General features: G+C 33.5%; 3 protein-coding genes across 3 annotated transcripts; 2 read left to right on the top strand and 1 right to left on the bottom strand.

Moving 5' to 3' along the window:
- The first annotated feature begins 556 nt into the window (after nt 1-556).
- Nucleotides 557-1,744, top strand: LOC120166144 (small ubiquitin-related modifier 1-like). The gene is made up of 3 exons (XM_039175503.1): nt 557-751; nt 837-986; nt 1,490-1,744. The coding sequence occupies exons 1-3, from the start codon at nt 665-667 to the stop codon at nt 1,559-1,561; spliced, it is 309 nt and encodes a 102-aa protein (XP_039031434.1). The 5' UTR covers nt 557-664; the 3' UTR covers nt 1,562-1,744.
- A 4,353-nt stretch (nt 1,745-6,097) lies between these two features.
- Nucleotides 6,098-10,052, top strand: LOC120166145 (purple acid phosphatase 15-like). Its single transcript, XM_039175504.1, is given in 7 exon segments — nt 6,098-6,385; nt 6,868-7,059; nt 7,670-8,003; nt 8,164-8,381; nt 8,779-8,969; nt 9,251-9,535; nt 9,871-10,052. Coding segments are annotated over 7 exon segments (1,653 nt in total). The 5' UTR covers nt 6,098-6,099; the 3' UTR covers nt 10,018-10,052.
- Nucleotides 10,053-15,209: 5,157 nt separating this feature from the next.
- Nucleotides 15,210-16,459, bottom strand: LOC120166075. The gene is made up of 3 exons (XM_039175452.1): nt 15,685-16,459; nt 15,461-15,591; nt 15,210-15,341 (listed from the first exon to the last, which is right to left on the bottom strand). Exons 1-3 carry the CDS (start codon nt 16,457-16,459, stop codon nt 15,210-15,212), a joined length of 1,038 nt encoding a protein of 345 aa, XP_039031383.1.
- Nucleotides 16,460-16,711: the final 252 nt, after the last annotated feature.

The raw sequence follows: 16,711 nt of genomic DNA, 5'->3' as shown, positions 1-16,711 counted from the left end.
ATATAAGAGAAAACCGCTGACGTGGATAGCTGCAATATTTGTAATCGGATAAGGATGGAATCTCAACCACTAATCAAATAGTAGTAATAAATTACTATTGCCATTAGTATTTTCACAACGTGCAACAAAGTACGCATCGCGCTCAACTCTAAAAGCCAAGGAAAACTCCTTTCGCCTTCATCCCATTCTACTCCACGGAATCATCCTCAACCGTCCAATGTCCAGGTGGATCCATCTTTAGCCCTTCATTTAAACGGTCCCCATCCTGAAACCAATGTCCCTTGGCCCACACACATTCAACCACCCCCAATTTCCCTAAAAGCCGGAATCCAAATCTTTATCAAATCCAGTTCAACTCCTTTTTCCCACATCAAGCGAGTATCCACTCAAACAAGACTCGCCCTGTAAGGGTATCCACGTCATCGGACATCAGAAAAACTTTTTGAAAATATTACCCTAACGCCACTACGTGAGGACCCGGTCGAGAAATTGAAGTCCACTTTTAAGTTGTAAATATTAAATATATATAGCGTAAAACCAACGCTTCCTTTTTCTATTTCAAAGCGCCCACCCTTTGTCTTCTTCCCTCCAATTCGTCCTGTTTAATTTCTCCACGTTTTAGCACCAGAAGCGGAGGTGACATAAAAGGAGCGGCTCGGTAAGAATGTCGGCGGAAGCTAGCGGCGGAGGTCAGACCGAGGACAAGAAGCCGGGCGATGCTGCTCACATTAATCTCAAAGTGAAGGGCCAGGTTTTAGTTTTATTTTCCTTCGTTTCTTCTCTCCTTTTCTTTTTATCTTTTCCATTTATTTTTTATTTGATCGTTTGTTGTGCAGGACGGCAACGAAGTGTTTTTTAGGATCAAGAGAAGCACTCAGCTGAGGAAATTGATGAATGCTTATTGCGATAGGCAGTCGGTAGATTTCAACTCGATTGCCTTCTTATTTGATGGGCGCAGGCTCCGAGGAGAGCAGACTCCCGATGAGGTAAGATTCGAATACCCTATAATTTCAAGGTAGTCTATAATGCAACATATTATTGTAAGTCTAAAAAAAACTTCAATTATCTTGTAACCTAAAAACTTATTAAGTGCTTAACTCACATTTTAAATTGAAACTTGAAGTATCACGTTTTCCTCGTCGAATTGTGTAAATATAATTATTTTGGTTATAATTCAAAAGTTATTGCCTAAAATTTCATCTAACATTCTTGATTGTAATTAAAATTATTATTAATTGTCTAACATGATAAGTTAAAATCTGTCAAAATATGGCATTAACGCATGCGATCTTAATTATTAGCAATTGAGTGACTTTTCAGTGTAGACAATGTAACATTTTAGATTAAAACTTATCTTAATTAACCTTAAGTTTCCTGCCATACAATAGTACTTCCGAAATTCCAAGATACTGAGGACCAAACGTATAAATTTACTGTGAATTTGTTTAAAGTTTTGAATAATAAATTAAAAATCTGATGTTTGGGGTAGCTTGAGATGGAGGATGGAGATGAAATCGATGCAATGCTTCACCAGACTGGAGGCGGTGGTGGAAGTCCATAGGTGGTAATTGGACCGCATATTTGAAATATGCAGAGAGAAAGAAAGCTTGGGAGGCCCCCGTTGGAGCATTACAGTGTTAGTAAACTATCATCTAATTGTTGTTATACTATATGTAATGTAAATGAAGGATCTGGAGAGCTCTTGGATTCTATCTTATTATGCACGAATATATTTGTTTGGAAATCAAGATTTTGATATTGAATTATTAACCTCTCTATATCACAATTACCAAAGTAAAGAGTTTTACCTGATAATATAATAGTAGAAAAAAATCAACATATAGGAGTGTCTGAACAATCCCAGAAATCCAAGCTGCATATAAGAATCAATGAAGAACAATTAAGAATATCAAAGTCCCTTTGCAGCCTTTACGAAGGCCAAGAGTTTAGAGCTTAATCAAAGGAGATGATGAATGTGTATAGCCTGCAAAACGATACGTGCTCTGAGAGAGAGACTTACGTATCCAATGGACATAGTGCGGTTGGGTTAAGTATCGATAAACCCAGTTAAGAATGTACAATGCTCGATATCTCACTGCAATTGTACCGAAAGACAAAGGAAATCCGTCAATTACTAATATGCATATCTAATTAAAGGAAAATTCACAGCCTTTACACGTCTACGAAGACATGAACAGGTTGATACTAAACGAAAATAACACGTTATATTTATTTAAAGTTTCATATCATGGAATCTAGTACTTGAGTGCATTTGGAATTAAGGATAGGTTGAGAGTATGTGAGAGATGAGGTGTAAATAAGGTAGTATTTGTTCAAAAAAATTCTCAGTTATTAATAACACACATTTTATAGACGTAGTTGTTCGAACTAGAGGATTTAGAAGAGAACAATATTTTTTTTTTGCCACTAAGGTCGTTTGTAGTTTATATATTTTCTTTATATTATTTATTGATAATTTGATTTCACATTCCTGTAATTTTGTACCATTAATTTTTAATATAATATTTTTTTAAAATTTGCACCCTCTACATAAAACAATGCTACATAAAATTCTGAACTTGTTTCTTCCTTTCTATGCAAAACAACATCTTACAATATGCTAACTCTCTTAGGCTCAACTCAGCAATTCGGCTTAATTGACCCAATAGGTCAGGTGGGTAAAAAGAATGGCCCATTAGACCATCTCTAAAATTAATGAAACTCGTACATAGGCATGACGAGTTTTAATAAAATATATACTTTTATTAAAAAAATTTACCATAACATGATAAATTCTAATAAAAAATATTATATTTTTTTGAAACTAGTCACGAATTTGGCGAGAATTTTTTAAAATTCTCATTAACCCATTAATAGGAGTCTATCTTGGCAATTAATTTTTTTTTAGAAAAATGTCTTTTCTTCTTCTTTCACTATATTCCAGCAAAAAAAGAGAATTTACTTTTGCCTAATGCAACTTTTCATCACTATTCTAATTAAAATAAACAAAAACAAAATAAAACCAACTATATAATAAATAAGAAAAGGTTTTCAAACTTCCTTTCATGTTTGAGACCTATATCTAAATCAGTGTCTTCACCCTAGAAAGATGAAGCCACAGTTTTACATCTCGCACTATCGGATCTAAATTTTTTAGGATGAATACACATATGTTTATAATATAAATATTTTGTATATGAATAAATATCATACAATTTTAAGGTGGACACGATAAAAATAGAGCTAAATACAATAATTGAATGAAAAAATTTTGAAATTCATAAGAAAAGATTTATATTTTAGAAAATTCGAGGGTGGGCTCACCCTAGAGGCCATATGTACATCCGCTAGTGTTCACCTCTTCACGTGAATATATGAAGATCTTGCTCGCTAAACAGTAAAATCTCATACGGTTGAAGTGCCAAGGGAAAACAAATACTAATAAGGGTATGTTTAGTTCACGGAATGTAAGATTATCTCCGGGAATAGGATTATCGGAATGTAACATTACCTAACACATTACTGGGAATGTTACATTACTGTGTTTGGTTTGTTTGGCAAGAATGTAAGATTACAATGTTTGGTTGAAAGAATAAAAGATTATTGAAATGTATATTTTACGAAATTGTTCTTGTTCTATATTTTTTAACAAGTGGAATTCTAAATATTTAAATGAAAATATTTATATAAAAATTCATGTATATACTTTTAATAAATTTATATATAATTTTTTTATAAAATTATATATAAATTGGTAGAATAAAAGAGTAAATATATCATGTATTATTTTTATTTTAATTAATATTAAATTTTATATAATTTATCTAAAAATATATTAAAATTTTACATCAACATTTAACTAAATAAGCATATGAACATTTAATAGATGAATCATTCGACTCCTACCAAAATGTACAAAGATGACTTTATTATAAGTGAATGCATTTATTTTTTAAATGTGTATAATTAAATTAAAATTTTATATATACAATTAAACAAAAATCAAAATTATATATATTATATAAAATTATAAATTAATATTTATGTATTTGTTTTGGTACATAATTAATATTTATGTATTACTTACGCATTTAACAAAATTAATGTGTAGTTTTAATAATTATTCAAAAAATCAAAATTTAATTCAAGTGATTCTTAGATAACATATCATCTTAATTTTCTTCTTCCGCCGCAATCAAGCCATAAATATGGAAAAAATTAAGGTCCCTATGAACTAGCACAATGTTCAAATCTTAATGCCTGCAACAAATAGAAAAAGAATCATATCATATTCATCCATAGATCGAGAGAGCACATCATTTCTTGAACTCGAAATGAATCGATAGTTAACAGGGTGTAATCATCATAATGATCATTGCAAACAATGATAAAAAAGTATCATCAAATTTCCAAATCTTTTTCCACTTCAGAACATAATCAAGTCAATATGTAAATAGGTTTTTTTCCCCTATCAATACATGCAAATTAAACGTTCATAACAGAAGAGCAAGTCCACGGAAAATATCTTGAGACTGTTATCACTTTAACAACTCAATTAGTTCATACAACTACCCTTAAGACTACATTCAATAAGTTCAAAATTTGAATACCAACATCTATGACGCTTCCCTTATCTATTTGTACCAAAAAAAAAAAAGGTGCTTGATCCATGAATCCTAGAGCACTTCATACAAACAACCTTAGAATGTGACATCTAACGAATTCATAATTCGAACCCCAACACCTGTAATCTATTAGTACAAAAGAGAAAAAAAATGTTTGATCCATATTATAATTGAATGCCTAAAAGATTCAAGGAAAATTCCACATATAGATAAAGAGCTTGAACATAAAACTGAAAAGAATGACAAAATTGTTCCATACCCAATGTGTTGCTATTGAATCACCTGCTCTTGGTCTCTATGGATTTGCAAATCCCACCAATCCTTTGCAAGTCAAGAGAGTGAAGTAAACGGTGAAAAAGAACATGTATTGGGAGTGGCTCGAAGGCCAACTGTGAGAATCACACATTTCTAAAAGAGCACATGTTTTGGGCCGAGCTTGTTGAACGGATTTTTTGATGAGTTCGTTGATGAACTGAGATATTACTAGGCCTAGTGCAAATAACATTACTTGAAGCTCTCTGCGGAAAATGAAATGAGAAACGAAGCCACCGAGGGAAATGAAAACGGGAACCAAAGAAACCCAGGCTAGGAAATAAAAACGGGAACCAAAGCAGTAATGGACAGCTCCTCGCAACAACTCTCGCCAAATCGAATAAGAAGATTTTGTTTCAGTCAGAAGCAAGCGGGGAGAAGGGTATTTCAGAGAACGGGACGGGAATAAACAAATACCTAAGGGAGATGGGGATTAACATTCCCAGTAAAATAGGAAAAAGATACCACTGTTTGTATTCAATTTTTACCCTCATTTGGGAATGTGACCATCCAAACGTGTGTATTTTTAACCCGAAAAAAAAGATTACTCCCAGGAATGAAATATTTCATGAACCAAACGGGGCCTAAGGAGTTCCAACAAAAATATTTGTGGCACGTTGTGTGTCTCCGGTATCAAACATGCATGGTCTGCCAATTTGACAGCCCCATTTGATTCAATTAGGATAATCAACAGCAGCAAGAGCAAGAACATGACAAGAAAGGGACATTTGTGACCGTCGATGGTGAAAAGAAGCTCGAACGTGATTTAGAAAATCCATGTGCCACTGCATCTGCATCTGTATGTCTTGGTCCATTTGCAACACACGTGCTATCCTATCTCTTCAGGGTCATTGATAAATTCTAGACTGCAGTGTTCAGTTCAAACATTTAAATGTGTGTCCTATTTTCGATATTATTCAATAATATTGTCCTGGATCACACGGATTCCTATTCATGTCCTTCTATTCAATAATGTCATTTCAAAAAATTAGTTTTTAATAGTAATATTTTGATTCGAAAAATCCAAGTTTCATTCATCAGCTAAACTGTCGATAACTGTCAGCAAAACCACACGTCGGCTTGTCATATTTTCGATCGTCCGACGTTTAAAAATATTCCTTCCTTCGCACACCCTCAATTTCTTATTTTTCTCTCGCTGCAAATGTCGAAGTGCTCCTTAACGATGACGTTTTGGTGGTCCTTTGTTTTCTCCCTCGCCACCACCGCCATCAACGTCGCTGTTGCCGATGCCGACCGGATTACTTCCACTCTCGAAGGGCCTTTCGAACCCGTAACCGCCCCCTACGACGTCAGTTTGCGCGGCAGCGCCGTCGATTTGCCCGACACTGACCCCCGTGTGCGCTGCCGCGTCAAAGGATTCTAGCCCGAGCAGATTTCGGTCTCTCTCTCCGTCAACTACGACTCTGTTTGGATCTCATGGGTCACTGGTTGCTCCTCTAAACCTTCTCTAAGCTTAACACATATGTTTCAAATTTTATATTATCAATTATTATTATTATAGCATTTATGGTTTTCTTTGGCTATAGAATCATAATTCATAAAAATCAGAATTAAAATAAAAGCATGATTTGAGTAGGATTGCATCTGCATGAACTAAACGAGTTAAAGCTTAAAGTACAAAATTACATATTAATCTTAAATGAAATAAATACTTTCCTAAGTTTGAGAATGAAATTTGAATGTCAAAGCGAAAGCAGTAAGTAAAAAGAGAATCGTGAGAATTTTGTTAGTGATTTTGGAAGTGGTTTATTTTATAGTATTTTTTTTTCCTTTGGTTGATGCCACACGAATCAGTAAGATGCCAGAAATTTTTAATCTCGCTGCATATTTGCTTTTAACTTTCTCCATTACTATTGTTATTACTCTATTGCTTGATTTTATGTGAATTATACATTGGCAAGTTTTGCAGGGGAATTCCAGATTGGCAACAATATAAAGCCATTAAAGCACAATACAATTGCAAGTTTAGTTCGTTATGGGAGGTCAAGGTTTTCATTAACTCATGAAGCCACTGGCTATTCTTTGGTGTACAATCAGCTTTACCCCTTTGAAGGTCTCCAGAATTACACTTCTGGAATCATCCACCATGTTCGTCTAACAGGTTTGAGTGGTTACCTTAGTTTAACTTAGTATAAGATAGATTTGAATTTGCAATTCAGTATGCTTGGTTCTGCTGAGCTTTTCTGTCCCAACAATGTGATCTTTGCATTTGAAGATGTCCACTGATTGGGAGAAGTTAAAAAATTAATTAAGACAATACAAAAACAAGCCTAATGAAATATTTTTGGCCTTATTCTTGTTTTACTAGATTGATTATGTATTTCCTCTTTCGATGGAGAAGATTTCGGATTCAGTTTATGATTTCAACCAGGCAGTTTTGTATTAGTAACAACAATATTGGCTTTAAATCCAATAGTATTTTTATCACCATTTTTAAATTGTTAGGTTTGGGCTGAAAATAGTGCATGAATTCTGTTAAGAAACTAGGATTAGTTTACCTGATGATTGTTGCAAGTTATTACATGATGATATGTAATTTCTTTTAGAGCTATTCCACTCTTGAAAAAATATTCTGGTTCTGAAATGCCCCTTCCCATGCAGTTTTCTACCCTATTTTGGTGAATACTTCCTACCTAACTTTTTTTATAATCTCCGTAAGGACTTGTGATTTGATCCACTGGATGAGTGTTGTACTTTCCCCCCTAATGTAGGACTAAAATCCAACACGCTATACTATTATCGTTGTGGAGATCCATCAATATCAGCCATGAGTGATATCTACCACTTCAGGACAATGCCAGTTTCTGGTCCCAGGAGCTATCCAAAGAGAATAGCAGTTGTGGGAGATCTGGGACTAACATATAATACAACCGACACTATCAGTCATTTGAAAAGGAACAAGCCTGATTTAGTTTTATTAGTTGGTGATGTAACTTATGCAAATCTTTATCTTACAAATGGTACTGGCTCAGACTGCTATGACTGCTCATTTCCACAGACTCCAATACATGAGACCTATCAGCCTCGTTGGGATTACTGGGGGAGGTCAGATGTTTCACTATTACCTCTTTTTGTCTTTGATTGCCTTTTCTTTTTCTATTTTTGGTTGTGGCTAGTAGAGAAGGGTTTGTTGAATTGCCTTCATTACGTTGGACTTTAACCGCACGAAAACTATGAACTCATGTTAATTGAATGTTTTCTGCAGGTTCATGCAGAGTTTAATTTCTGAAACTCCAATAATGGTAGTAGAAGGGAACCATGAAATAGAAAAGCAAGCTGGGAACCAGAGCTTTGTAGCTTACAGTTCACGATTTGCATTTCCTTCGGAGGAAAGCAAATCTTCATCAACATTCTACTATTCCTTTAATTCCGGGGGGATACATTTCATCATGCTAGGAGCATATGTTCCTTTTAGTAAATCAGGTACTACTGTACTTGTAAAATCATTCTACAGAGCTTTTCCATTTGATATCAAAGATAGGATTTTTTTTTTTTTTTTTACATTTTTGGTTTTGACAGTTTGCTTCTTCTTGGTATATGTTTCTGATTACCCTTGCAAATGATTCCTTTTATTAATGGTTTCTATAAATTCATGATATGAATGACTAATATAGAGTTTCAGGTGTTTTAATCTCTATGAAATCTGATAACAGGAATTCAGTATTTTACTACATTGTTATAGGAGTAAACGTATTTTCAGAGAGAGTGTTTTTCTCTTGCTATTATGAAGTATAAAAGTGATATCACTGACTCCCTAATCCCCCTTTCTCATTCAATTATTGTGTAACCTTGCTAAGACTTTTACTTATTCCTTCTGCAGAAAAGCAATACAAGTGGCTGGAGAGGGACTTAGCTAATGTCGATAGATCCGTGACTCCATGGCTGGTAGCTGCTTGGCATCCACCATGGTACAATTCATATAAAGCTCATTATAAAGAGGCAGAATGTATGAGGGTGGACATGGAAGAACTACTATACAGTTACAGTGTTGACATAGTCTTGAATGGACATGTAAGTCATGAAAACCAACTTTGGTATTTAGGTGAAAATGGACAAGGGACCAACATTATACAATCTAAGTTGAAACAGTAAAAGAACATGATCACTTGCTGCGCATGAACTAATGTTACATTTTTATCAAATCAGTTGAATTCACACATGCAGACACATACACATATATGAATATTTTTTTCTTCTTTGGGGTTTTGCCGGTTTGGAGGGGAAATCCATTCCTCATAAATCAGTATTGTCTCCAAGAAATATATTAACTTATTTTGTTCCAAATTTTACAGGTTCATGCCTATGAGAGGTCCAATCGGGTTTACAATTATACATTAGATCCATGTGGACCAGTACATATCACAGTAGGAGATGGGGGAAACCGTGAGAAAATGGCAGTTGAACATGCTGATGAAGCTGGTAACTGTCCAGAGCCATCATCTACCTATGACGAGTATATGGGTGGCTTTTGTGCAACAAACTTCACTACTGGTCCAGCAGCTGGAAAGTTTTGCTGGGACCGGCAACCTGATTTCAGTGCCTTCAGAGAAAGTAGCTTTGGTCATGGGATCTTGGAGGTATTCCTTTTTATATGTAGAAATTGCTTTTCTATGCATCTCATGAATTTGCAAAGAAAATTTGCAGGCATTGGCTTAAAGTAGGGAGCAAATTTAGAGAGAATCATTTTTCTTTTGCGGCCAATAGATAGATCCGTTAATCGGTCAATGCTTTACCAGTTAAAAGTAAAAGAAAACACAAATCATCTTTCGCAAAACAAACAGATTCTGAGTTCAATTTCAACCTGTTATCATTCTAACATGGAGTACTAACATGTTTCCAAGTTTATATTTTTTTCTTGATTTTATGTGAGCCACTCATCGGCTGCTTCTAACTTGAAACTCTTGAATGTCAGGTGAAGAATGAAACTTGGGCTCTATGGACGTGGTATCGAAACCAGGATTCAACCGGTAAGGTCGGTGATCAAATTTACATAGTGAGACAACCTGATGTGTGTCCTTCCCTTATCACACTCCCAAAAGGTTCATTTGCAGACAGTTGAGTGGCACCAGAAAGGAATAATTAAGTGCCCTTGCTGAGCTTAACTGAAGATCCAGGTACTTCCAAACACGAATAACATAGGGTGGGAGAAAAAACTCAGCTATAGTTATATGTAGAAAGAGAAACATAGAGCATCATGATATATTACTTGCAGTTTTGTCATGCTTGGCTAACTTCCCTTAACACAGTGGCAGAAGCAGGAATTTTTTTCAGGATGGGCACTTATATATTAATAACAAAAAATTTTAAAGATAAAAATACTAATAATATTTTAATTATAATAAAAAGTTTACAAAAAAAGTACAACTAAACATAAATTTTACAATTGCTCCCTTCTCGATCTCATTTTCTGATATCATTGTATAATCTTTTCATTATCTACATTATCAAATATATCTTTCTCAATAAAAATAACCAAGCAATCATTCAACCGTTTATCTCCCATACGATTACGTAGTCGATTCTTCATAAAGTGCATTGCAGATAATTTTCTTTCCACTGTTGTGGTTGCAACCGGTAAAACCTAAGTTAGCTTCAAAAGTAAATACACATGTAACACCCCAACCCATATCCAATCCAAATACGAGTCCGGGATGTCACATTGACTTTTAAAAACGATATTCTTACAAAATATCAAACATTTGAACTCATTTTAAGAAAATGCAATAATATATTATTCAATTGTGTTTGGTATAAAATTTCGTATAAAATTTTGAGGCAAAAACGTATTTATGAATAGTAAAATACGGTATGAACAGCACCATGAATAATAATGAACAATATCGTGAACAGTGCCTTGCTACAGTACCCGAATGTTAAAATTTTTATATTTTCAAAGGGAAACCGATTCCCCTACTACAGGGAACCAATACCCTGCTACAATATTGCTACAGTACTTTCGTAAAATACGTATAAACTCTTAAAATTTAAAATGTTCATTTATATACATTTACCATTTACAAAAATACGTTTAAACATTACAAAACTCGATCAGAGCGTTTCTAATACAAATCCTTTTTATTACATGCAACTAAATTCTTTCTAACAAAATACATATAATTTGATCTACATTTCTGATCTGATCTTTGGTAAGGAGAACTGACCTATCTTGTTCCTCTTTACTTCTCTTTCCGCTTTCCAAACCTACGTGTGAAACAATCACACGCTAAGTTGATGACTTAGAGAGGCATATAAACATATAATAAAAATCATAAAACATCTCACATAACAGAATACATACATGTACATATGCCAACATTATCATGATCTCTATCATATTCATACACTATTATCATTCTTATTTCTTATCTCTTGTTTATATAATCTCTTATGCTCTTATTATATATATTATGTCTCATTCTTATAACAGATACAATGACTCATAACACACACATATATCGTTTCATACAATTCATATCATATAGAAACATATATCATCATATAATTCTTGTAACATTTCATATCATCAAAAGCATATACATCATATATATTATATTTAATCTCTTTATTAGCCCATGTACACTGTTGAGAACTGAAGGTATGTGAGTACATTGAGGTTGTGCACTAATGCTGTCACCACAGCTCGTATAAGTCCCACTGAGTGGCATATGAAATTTGTCCCGAAGGACCTATGTATTTGTCCCGAAGGACCACTGTATATGTCCCGAAGGACCGCGTAAACCCTCGACTCTTGGCATGTCAACTATACCTATAGCTTTCGTAATGTATAACATGGGCATTATCATTTATACATTTCATATCACTTGTTCTTCTCTTCTGTCACATACCACATGTATGTGTAACCATATATCTCATATCATATCACATGTATCACAAGTGCATGTATTCACGTAGATAGTTTCATATGACTTATATCATTTCTCATTTGTTCATGTAAACTCACATATCATGTCATGTAACATATATCTCATCAAATAACATGTATTTCTCAAGTATATTCACATGTTACATATACTTATTCTCATATATCTAATTTCATACATATATCATTTATGCATACCTTTACTCATGAATTCATACATCATACATGCATTTGCATAGATCACATATACATAACTTAAATCATATTTTATTCACATATATTTCCCATATATACATCACCTAGCTCACTATCATATTTTCATCTCATATATCTTATACTAGATTCCTATATCATCACTTGTTTTCTTTCTACCTATTCACAATCACACTAACTTGTACTCACACCTATCATTTAACATATACACTCATAAAAATCATATAACATTTTAAGAGCCACTTCTTACCATAGTAACTCCATCACTGACTCATCACAAGCCAATGTTTTTCGATAGCATAAGTACAATTAAATTGCACTCACCTTAGCCTTGCTTTGATTCAATCATAATCCTTTGATTCAATCATAATCCTTTTATTATTCCGGAACTTGTTTAGGCTCAATATCTACATAAATATAACATTTCAAAACAATTATCAGAAGCCTAAACCTTAAACTTGATGTTAATAATTTACGCCGGTTTAATGAATCAAAATTCCATTTTTCATTTAAGGGGTATCGATACCCCAGAGGTATCGATACCCCAGGGGTATCTGTACCCCCTGCACAATCTGGATTTTTTCGTTCAAGCCCAAAAAATCACTGGTCATGCCCAAAAATTCACTATATCAACTTAAATTCTTCATCTTTCATTCTCTTTCATATTCTTAACTCAAATATACATACTTAAACTAATTTATATCCATTTATTTCATCTTAATCCTCAAAATTCTATTCTCCATATAGAAATCAATAATCATACCAAATTTTCTATGTTATCCAACCTTAATTCTAACACTTCTAACTTCTTATTCTCATAGATGACAAGTCAAATTCAACTTATCAACTCTATTTCAATATTTCATTCAATAACTCAAAATCTTCAATCTCTCATATACCTTTCATCTTGTTGTTTTAGAACAAATTAAGATTTTCTTAAACTTAATTATCATCTAATGATAAAAATCTAACCTTTAATTGAACAAATAATCAACTAATGAAGAAACTTACCTTTGCCTTTGAACTCTTACTGGAGGAGGAAGAAGAAAAGAAGAAGAAGATGAAATGTTTTCATTTTCCCACATTTTTATCTCCTATTAAAGGGGATAAAAATATCTTTCATGACAAAAGACCATTTTACCCTTTAATTCTCTTAATAATTATTATAAACTTTTAGGAAATATCTCTACATAAATCATTAAACTATTCAACTTATCCACTTTAATCACTAAATTTCGAAATTTTATAATTTAATCATTAACCCGTAATTTGGGATGTTACAACACAAATGGGTACAAAACATGTTTCATTGTCTCAATCATCTTTTATGATAAATCACTAAGTTCTTTAGATCACAAAATCTTTCATCTGAACGAACATCAACAACATATTTCTCAAGTTGACAACCAAATAATATAAAGTATATTGTAAAATATTCATAAAGATAAAATTGGGTAAGACGAATCAATTTTTTCTTATCAAAAGAAAAAAACAAGTTTCTTGGACTTGAAACATAAAGAAGCAACTATGTATTTGTCTCGTAAAACGATTATTAAACTTTTGAAGTTGTCTATCAATTACTTGATAAAATAATTTAACCTGAAAATGATGTAAATTTGAAACTTCACAAACCTTTAGATTAGAGACTTCCGGAAAATAAAAAAGGCACCCCTTTTATACATTTTTTTATGATGCACTCTAACTGGATGTTAGTTTTTCAAAAAAAAAAATCATTTAGAATTGTGTAGATCTAAATTAAAATTTCGTGGGCATTAGATAACTCCGGCCTGAAGCTAGGGGGTCCGTCGTCGGTCGTCTGATGGAGGTCGGAGGTGGTCTCGGGATATCCTTACCTACTGCGTCTGATGGAGGTAGGTATCGGTCGTCTGAAGCTAGGGTATTTTCATTTCAATTTGCTTTCTTTCCTAGTATTTTTTTGTTGCTTTATTTTCATTCAAATCTGTCCCTTTTTTTTTTCCAGTTTTTTAACATTCAATAATAAGTGTTAAATTAATCTAAATCTTTCTCTATAAACTTTGCCGCTTGAATTTATCTGGGTTAATCGGTTGATGATAGATGGGTATGGGGCAAACCCTTTCGATTCAATAAGAATTTTTAAGTTTAGCTTTGGTTTGGGCCTAATGAATAAAATTTTGGATTAAAATAAAAGTTTATTTATAAAGGATATTTTTTAGTTTTCTTTTGGGCACAAGTGAGAATTAAAGCAAGTATAAATGAATCAGGGTGGGTCTTCATAGAAAAATGGAAGATGTAATAAATGAATTTTAATTTTCAAGGTGGGCATTGACCCACAAGCATATATTACATCTGCCACTGTCTGAACATCATGTCCACTATTTATTAACAAACTAATAATGTTATTTTAAAAATATTAGAATAAATTATTTAATAACATTATTAAAATATTATATCTATAATTTTATAAATAAAAATATTATGATTATTATATTTAAAAAAAATAAAATTATTATAAATTTATATTAATTATTTTTTCAAATAATAATATTGTTAAAATATTATAAATTATAATATAAAAATATTTTATTATATTTTATGGAGTATGTATTAAATATTCAACAATTCAATAATAACATTTTTATGAAATTAGTATATAATATTAATTTTATTAATAATTTAATAAATATTATTGAAATAAAAGTATATTATTATATATCAATAAAATATAATATTATATTATTAAAATTATCAATAAATATAATTTAATCATTAATATTTTTATTAAAATGATAATAAAATAATATATTAATAGAAAATATTAATGTTTTGAGTGTTTATGTTTTGAAATGAAAAGTCCGTAAAATGACTTACGGAAAATCAGATGGTAAGTCATTTTATAGAAAATTCAAAACAAATTCAATCGATCAGGAAAATGAATTAAATTGACAATTTATTTTCGTTAACTAAACACTAGAAAATGAGAAAAATATTTTTTGAAAACACAATTACATGGAAACAAATAGACACGGGAAGATGATGTTATCAAAATATTTATGAAGCAAATCACGTGTCAGCACGTGACTAGTAATCAGACCTAGACACTTCTTCACATAAAGATACCAAAATTCATAGAATATAAATTTGTTGTTAAAAAGACGGTCTCTCGGAGCAAAAATCATTCAAACCAAAGACCGAGAACAGCTTTGCTTCTCACCCAAACAATTCATCAAATCAGGCACTACTTTACCGCTTCGGCCGAAAATAAAAATAAAGCACAGTTCCACTGCTGCTTCCTCAGTTCCTTCTTTAATCTTTATTTTGGAACATACAGACAAGAACATGATATTACTACCCATTATCCCTGGCTTAGAAAAGTTGAATCTTTATTCATAGAATTGGATTGATAAAACTGAAAGAGAGAACAAAGGACATTAGAAGATATAAAGAATTTCAAAGATGGAGTCATTGCAAAGTGGGCAGTTCCCTCGCTGAACCCAAAGCTCCCTTGAACAGACACGACAAAATGTATGCCCGCATGGAATAAACGCAGCGCCTTTATGCCTGACCATGCAAACGCAACAAGCTTGCTCCATCCCAAAGCTGCTTTCTACCGCTACTTCTTCCTCTTCCTCGTCGCTTATCACGCTGCTCAACCTGTTTGTTGGGTTGTTTCTTCTAATAATTCCATTAATGACTTCCTCAACGGCTCCTCCGCCGCTGCAGCTTGTTGGGCCTCCAATGCGGGACCATTGTTCACTGTCGTTGCCGCGGCGGTCGCTTCCTCTGCTTCTCTCAAAGACAATGCCCTCTCCTCCGCCAATATAGCCCAAAATTGGCGGTTACCATGACGCGCCGGAGAAGATTCATAGTCGTCGCTTCTGTCAACGACGTTTACGGCAGTGTTCGAGGAAGGCAAATAATTCGGATCATCGCGGTTGGTTTGTTGTCCGAACGTTCTCGACGACGGAGCGTCACTAGGCATGCTAACATCAGCCGGATTGTGCCCGACCCAAACCAAATCCCTCCCAGCCAATTGCAAGAGAGAGTTCATAACCGGCGGATCAGAAACTGGGGAACGCTCCTCTCCATCAACAACACGAGTCGAGCCATCCGGGCTAGAAAGAAACGAATCGCGCCTCGATAACTGAGTTCCATCACTATGAACAATGTCATCGGTAACCGAGGAGGTCTGAGCAGAGACTGGCCATTTGAACCGGATCTTGTCCCGAAATGCTTTCCAACTCTTCTTGTCATGGTCAAATATAACCTCCATAAGCGTTCGGTTGCGAGACGACGATTGTTGAGGCCGCTTATTAACGTTTCCCAAAATATCATCGACAGTGAAAGCGGCGGTGGCCAGAGTGGTCTGGCCATTGTCGACCGCTGACATTTGCTCGAAGAGCGTAAGTCGCCGGTTACTTGTCTCCATTGCATAAGAGTTACATAAAACAAAAAGGAAATCAAAATGAAAAAAAAAAGTATAAAACTTAATGGGAGAAAGAGAAGAGAAAGTTGATAGAACTGTTGGAAATGAGAGACTTTGTTTGGTTTTAAAATCCCAAAAGTGAATTAATAAACGTAATTAAAGGTTGAATCATGATCATATATTAACATTGGATCCCTTGAGATGGGCCTTACTGTACAAGAACGGAAACAACTGTTGTGCAAGTCACTTTTACAG

This window comes from Hibiscus syriacus, unplaced genomic scaffold (assembly GCF_006381635.1).
Source record: "Hibiscus syriacus cultivar Baekdansim isolate YM2019G1 unplaced genomic scaffold, ASM638163v2 tig00111621_pilon, whole genome shotgun sequence".
In the NCBI taxonomy this organism is placed as follows: domain Eukaryota; kingdom Viridiplantae; phylum Streptophyta; class Magnoliopsida; order Malvales; family Malvaceae; genus Hibiscus; species Hibiscus syriacus.
The sequence above is the reverse complement of the archived record's forward strand: the minus strand, read 5'-3'. Positions and strand labels throughout refer to the sequence as shown.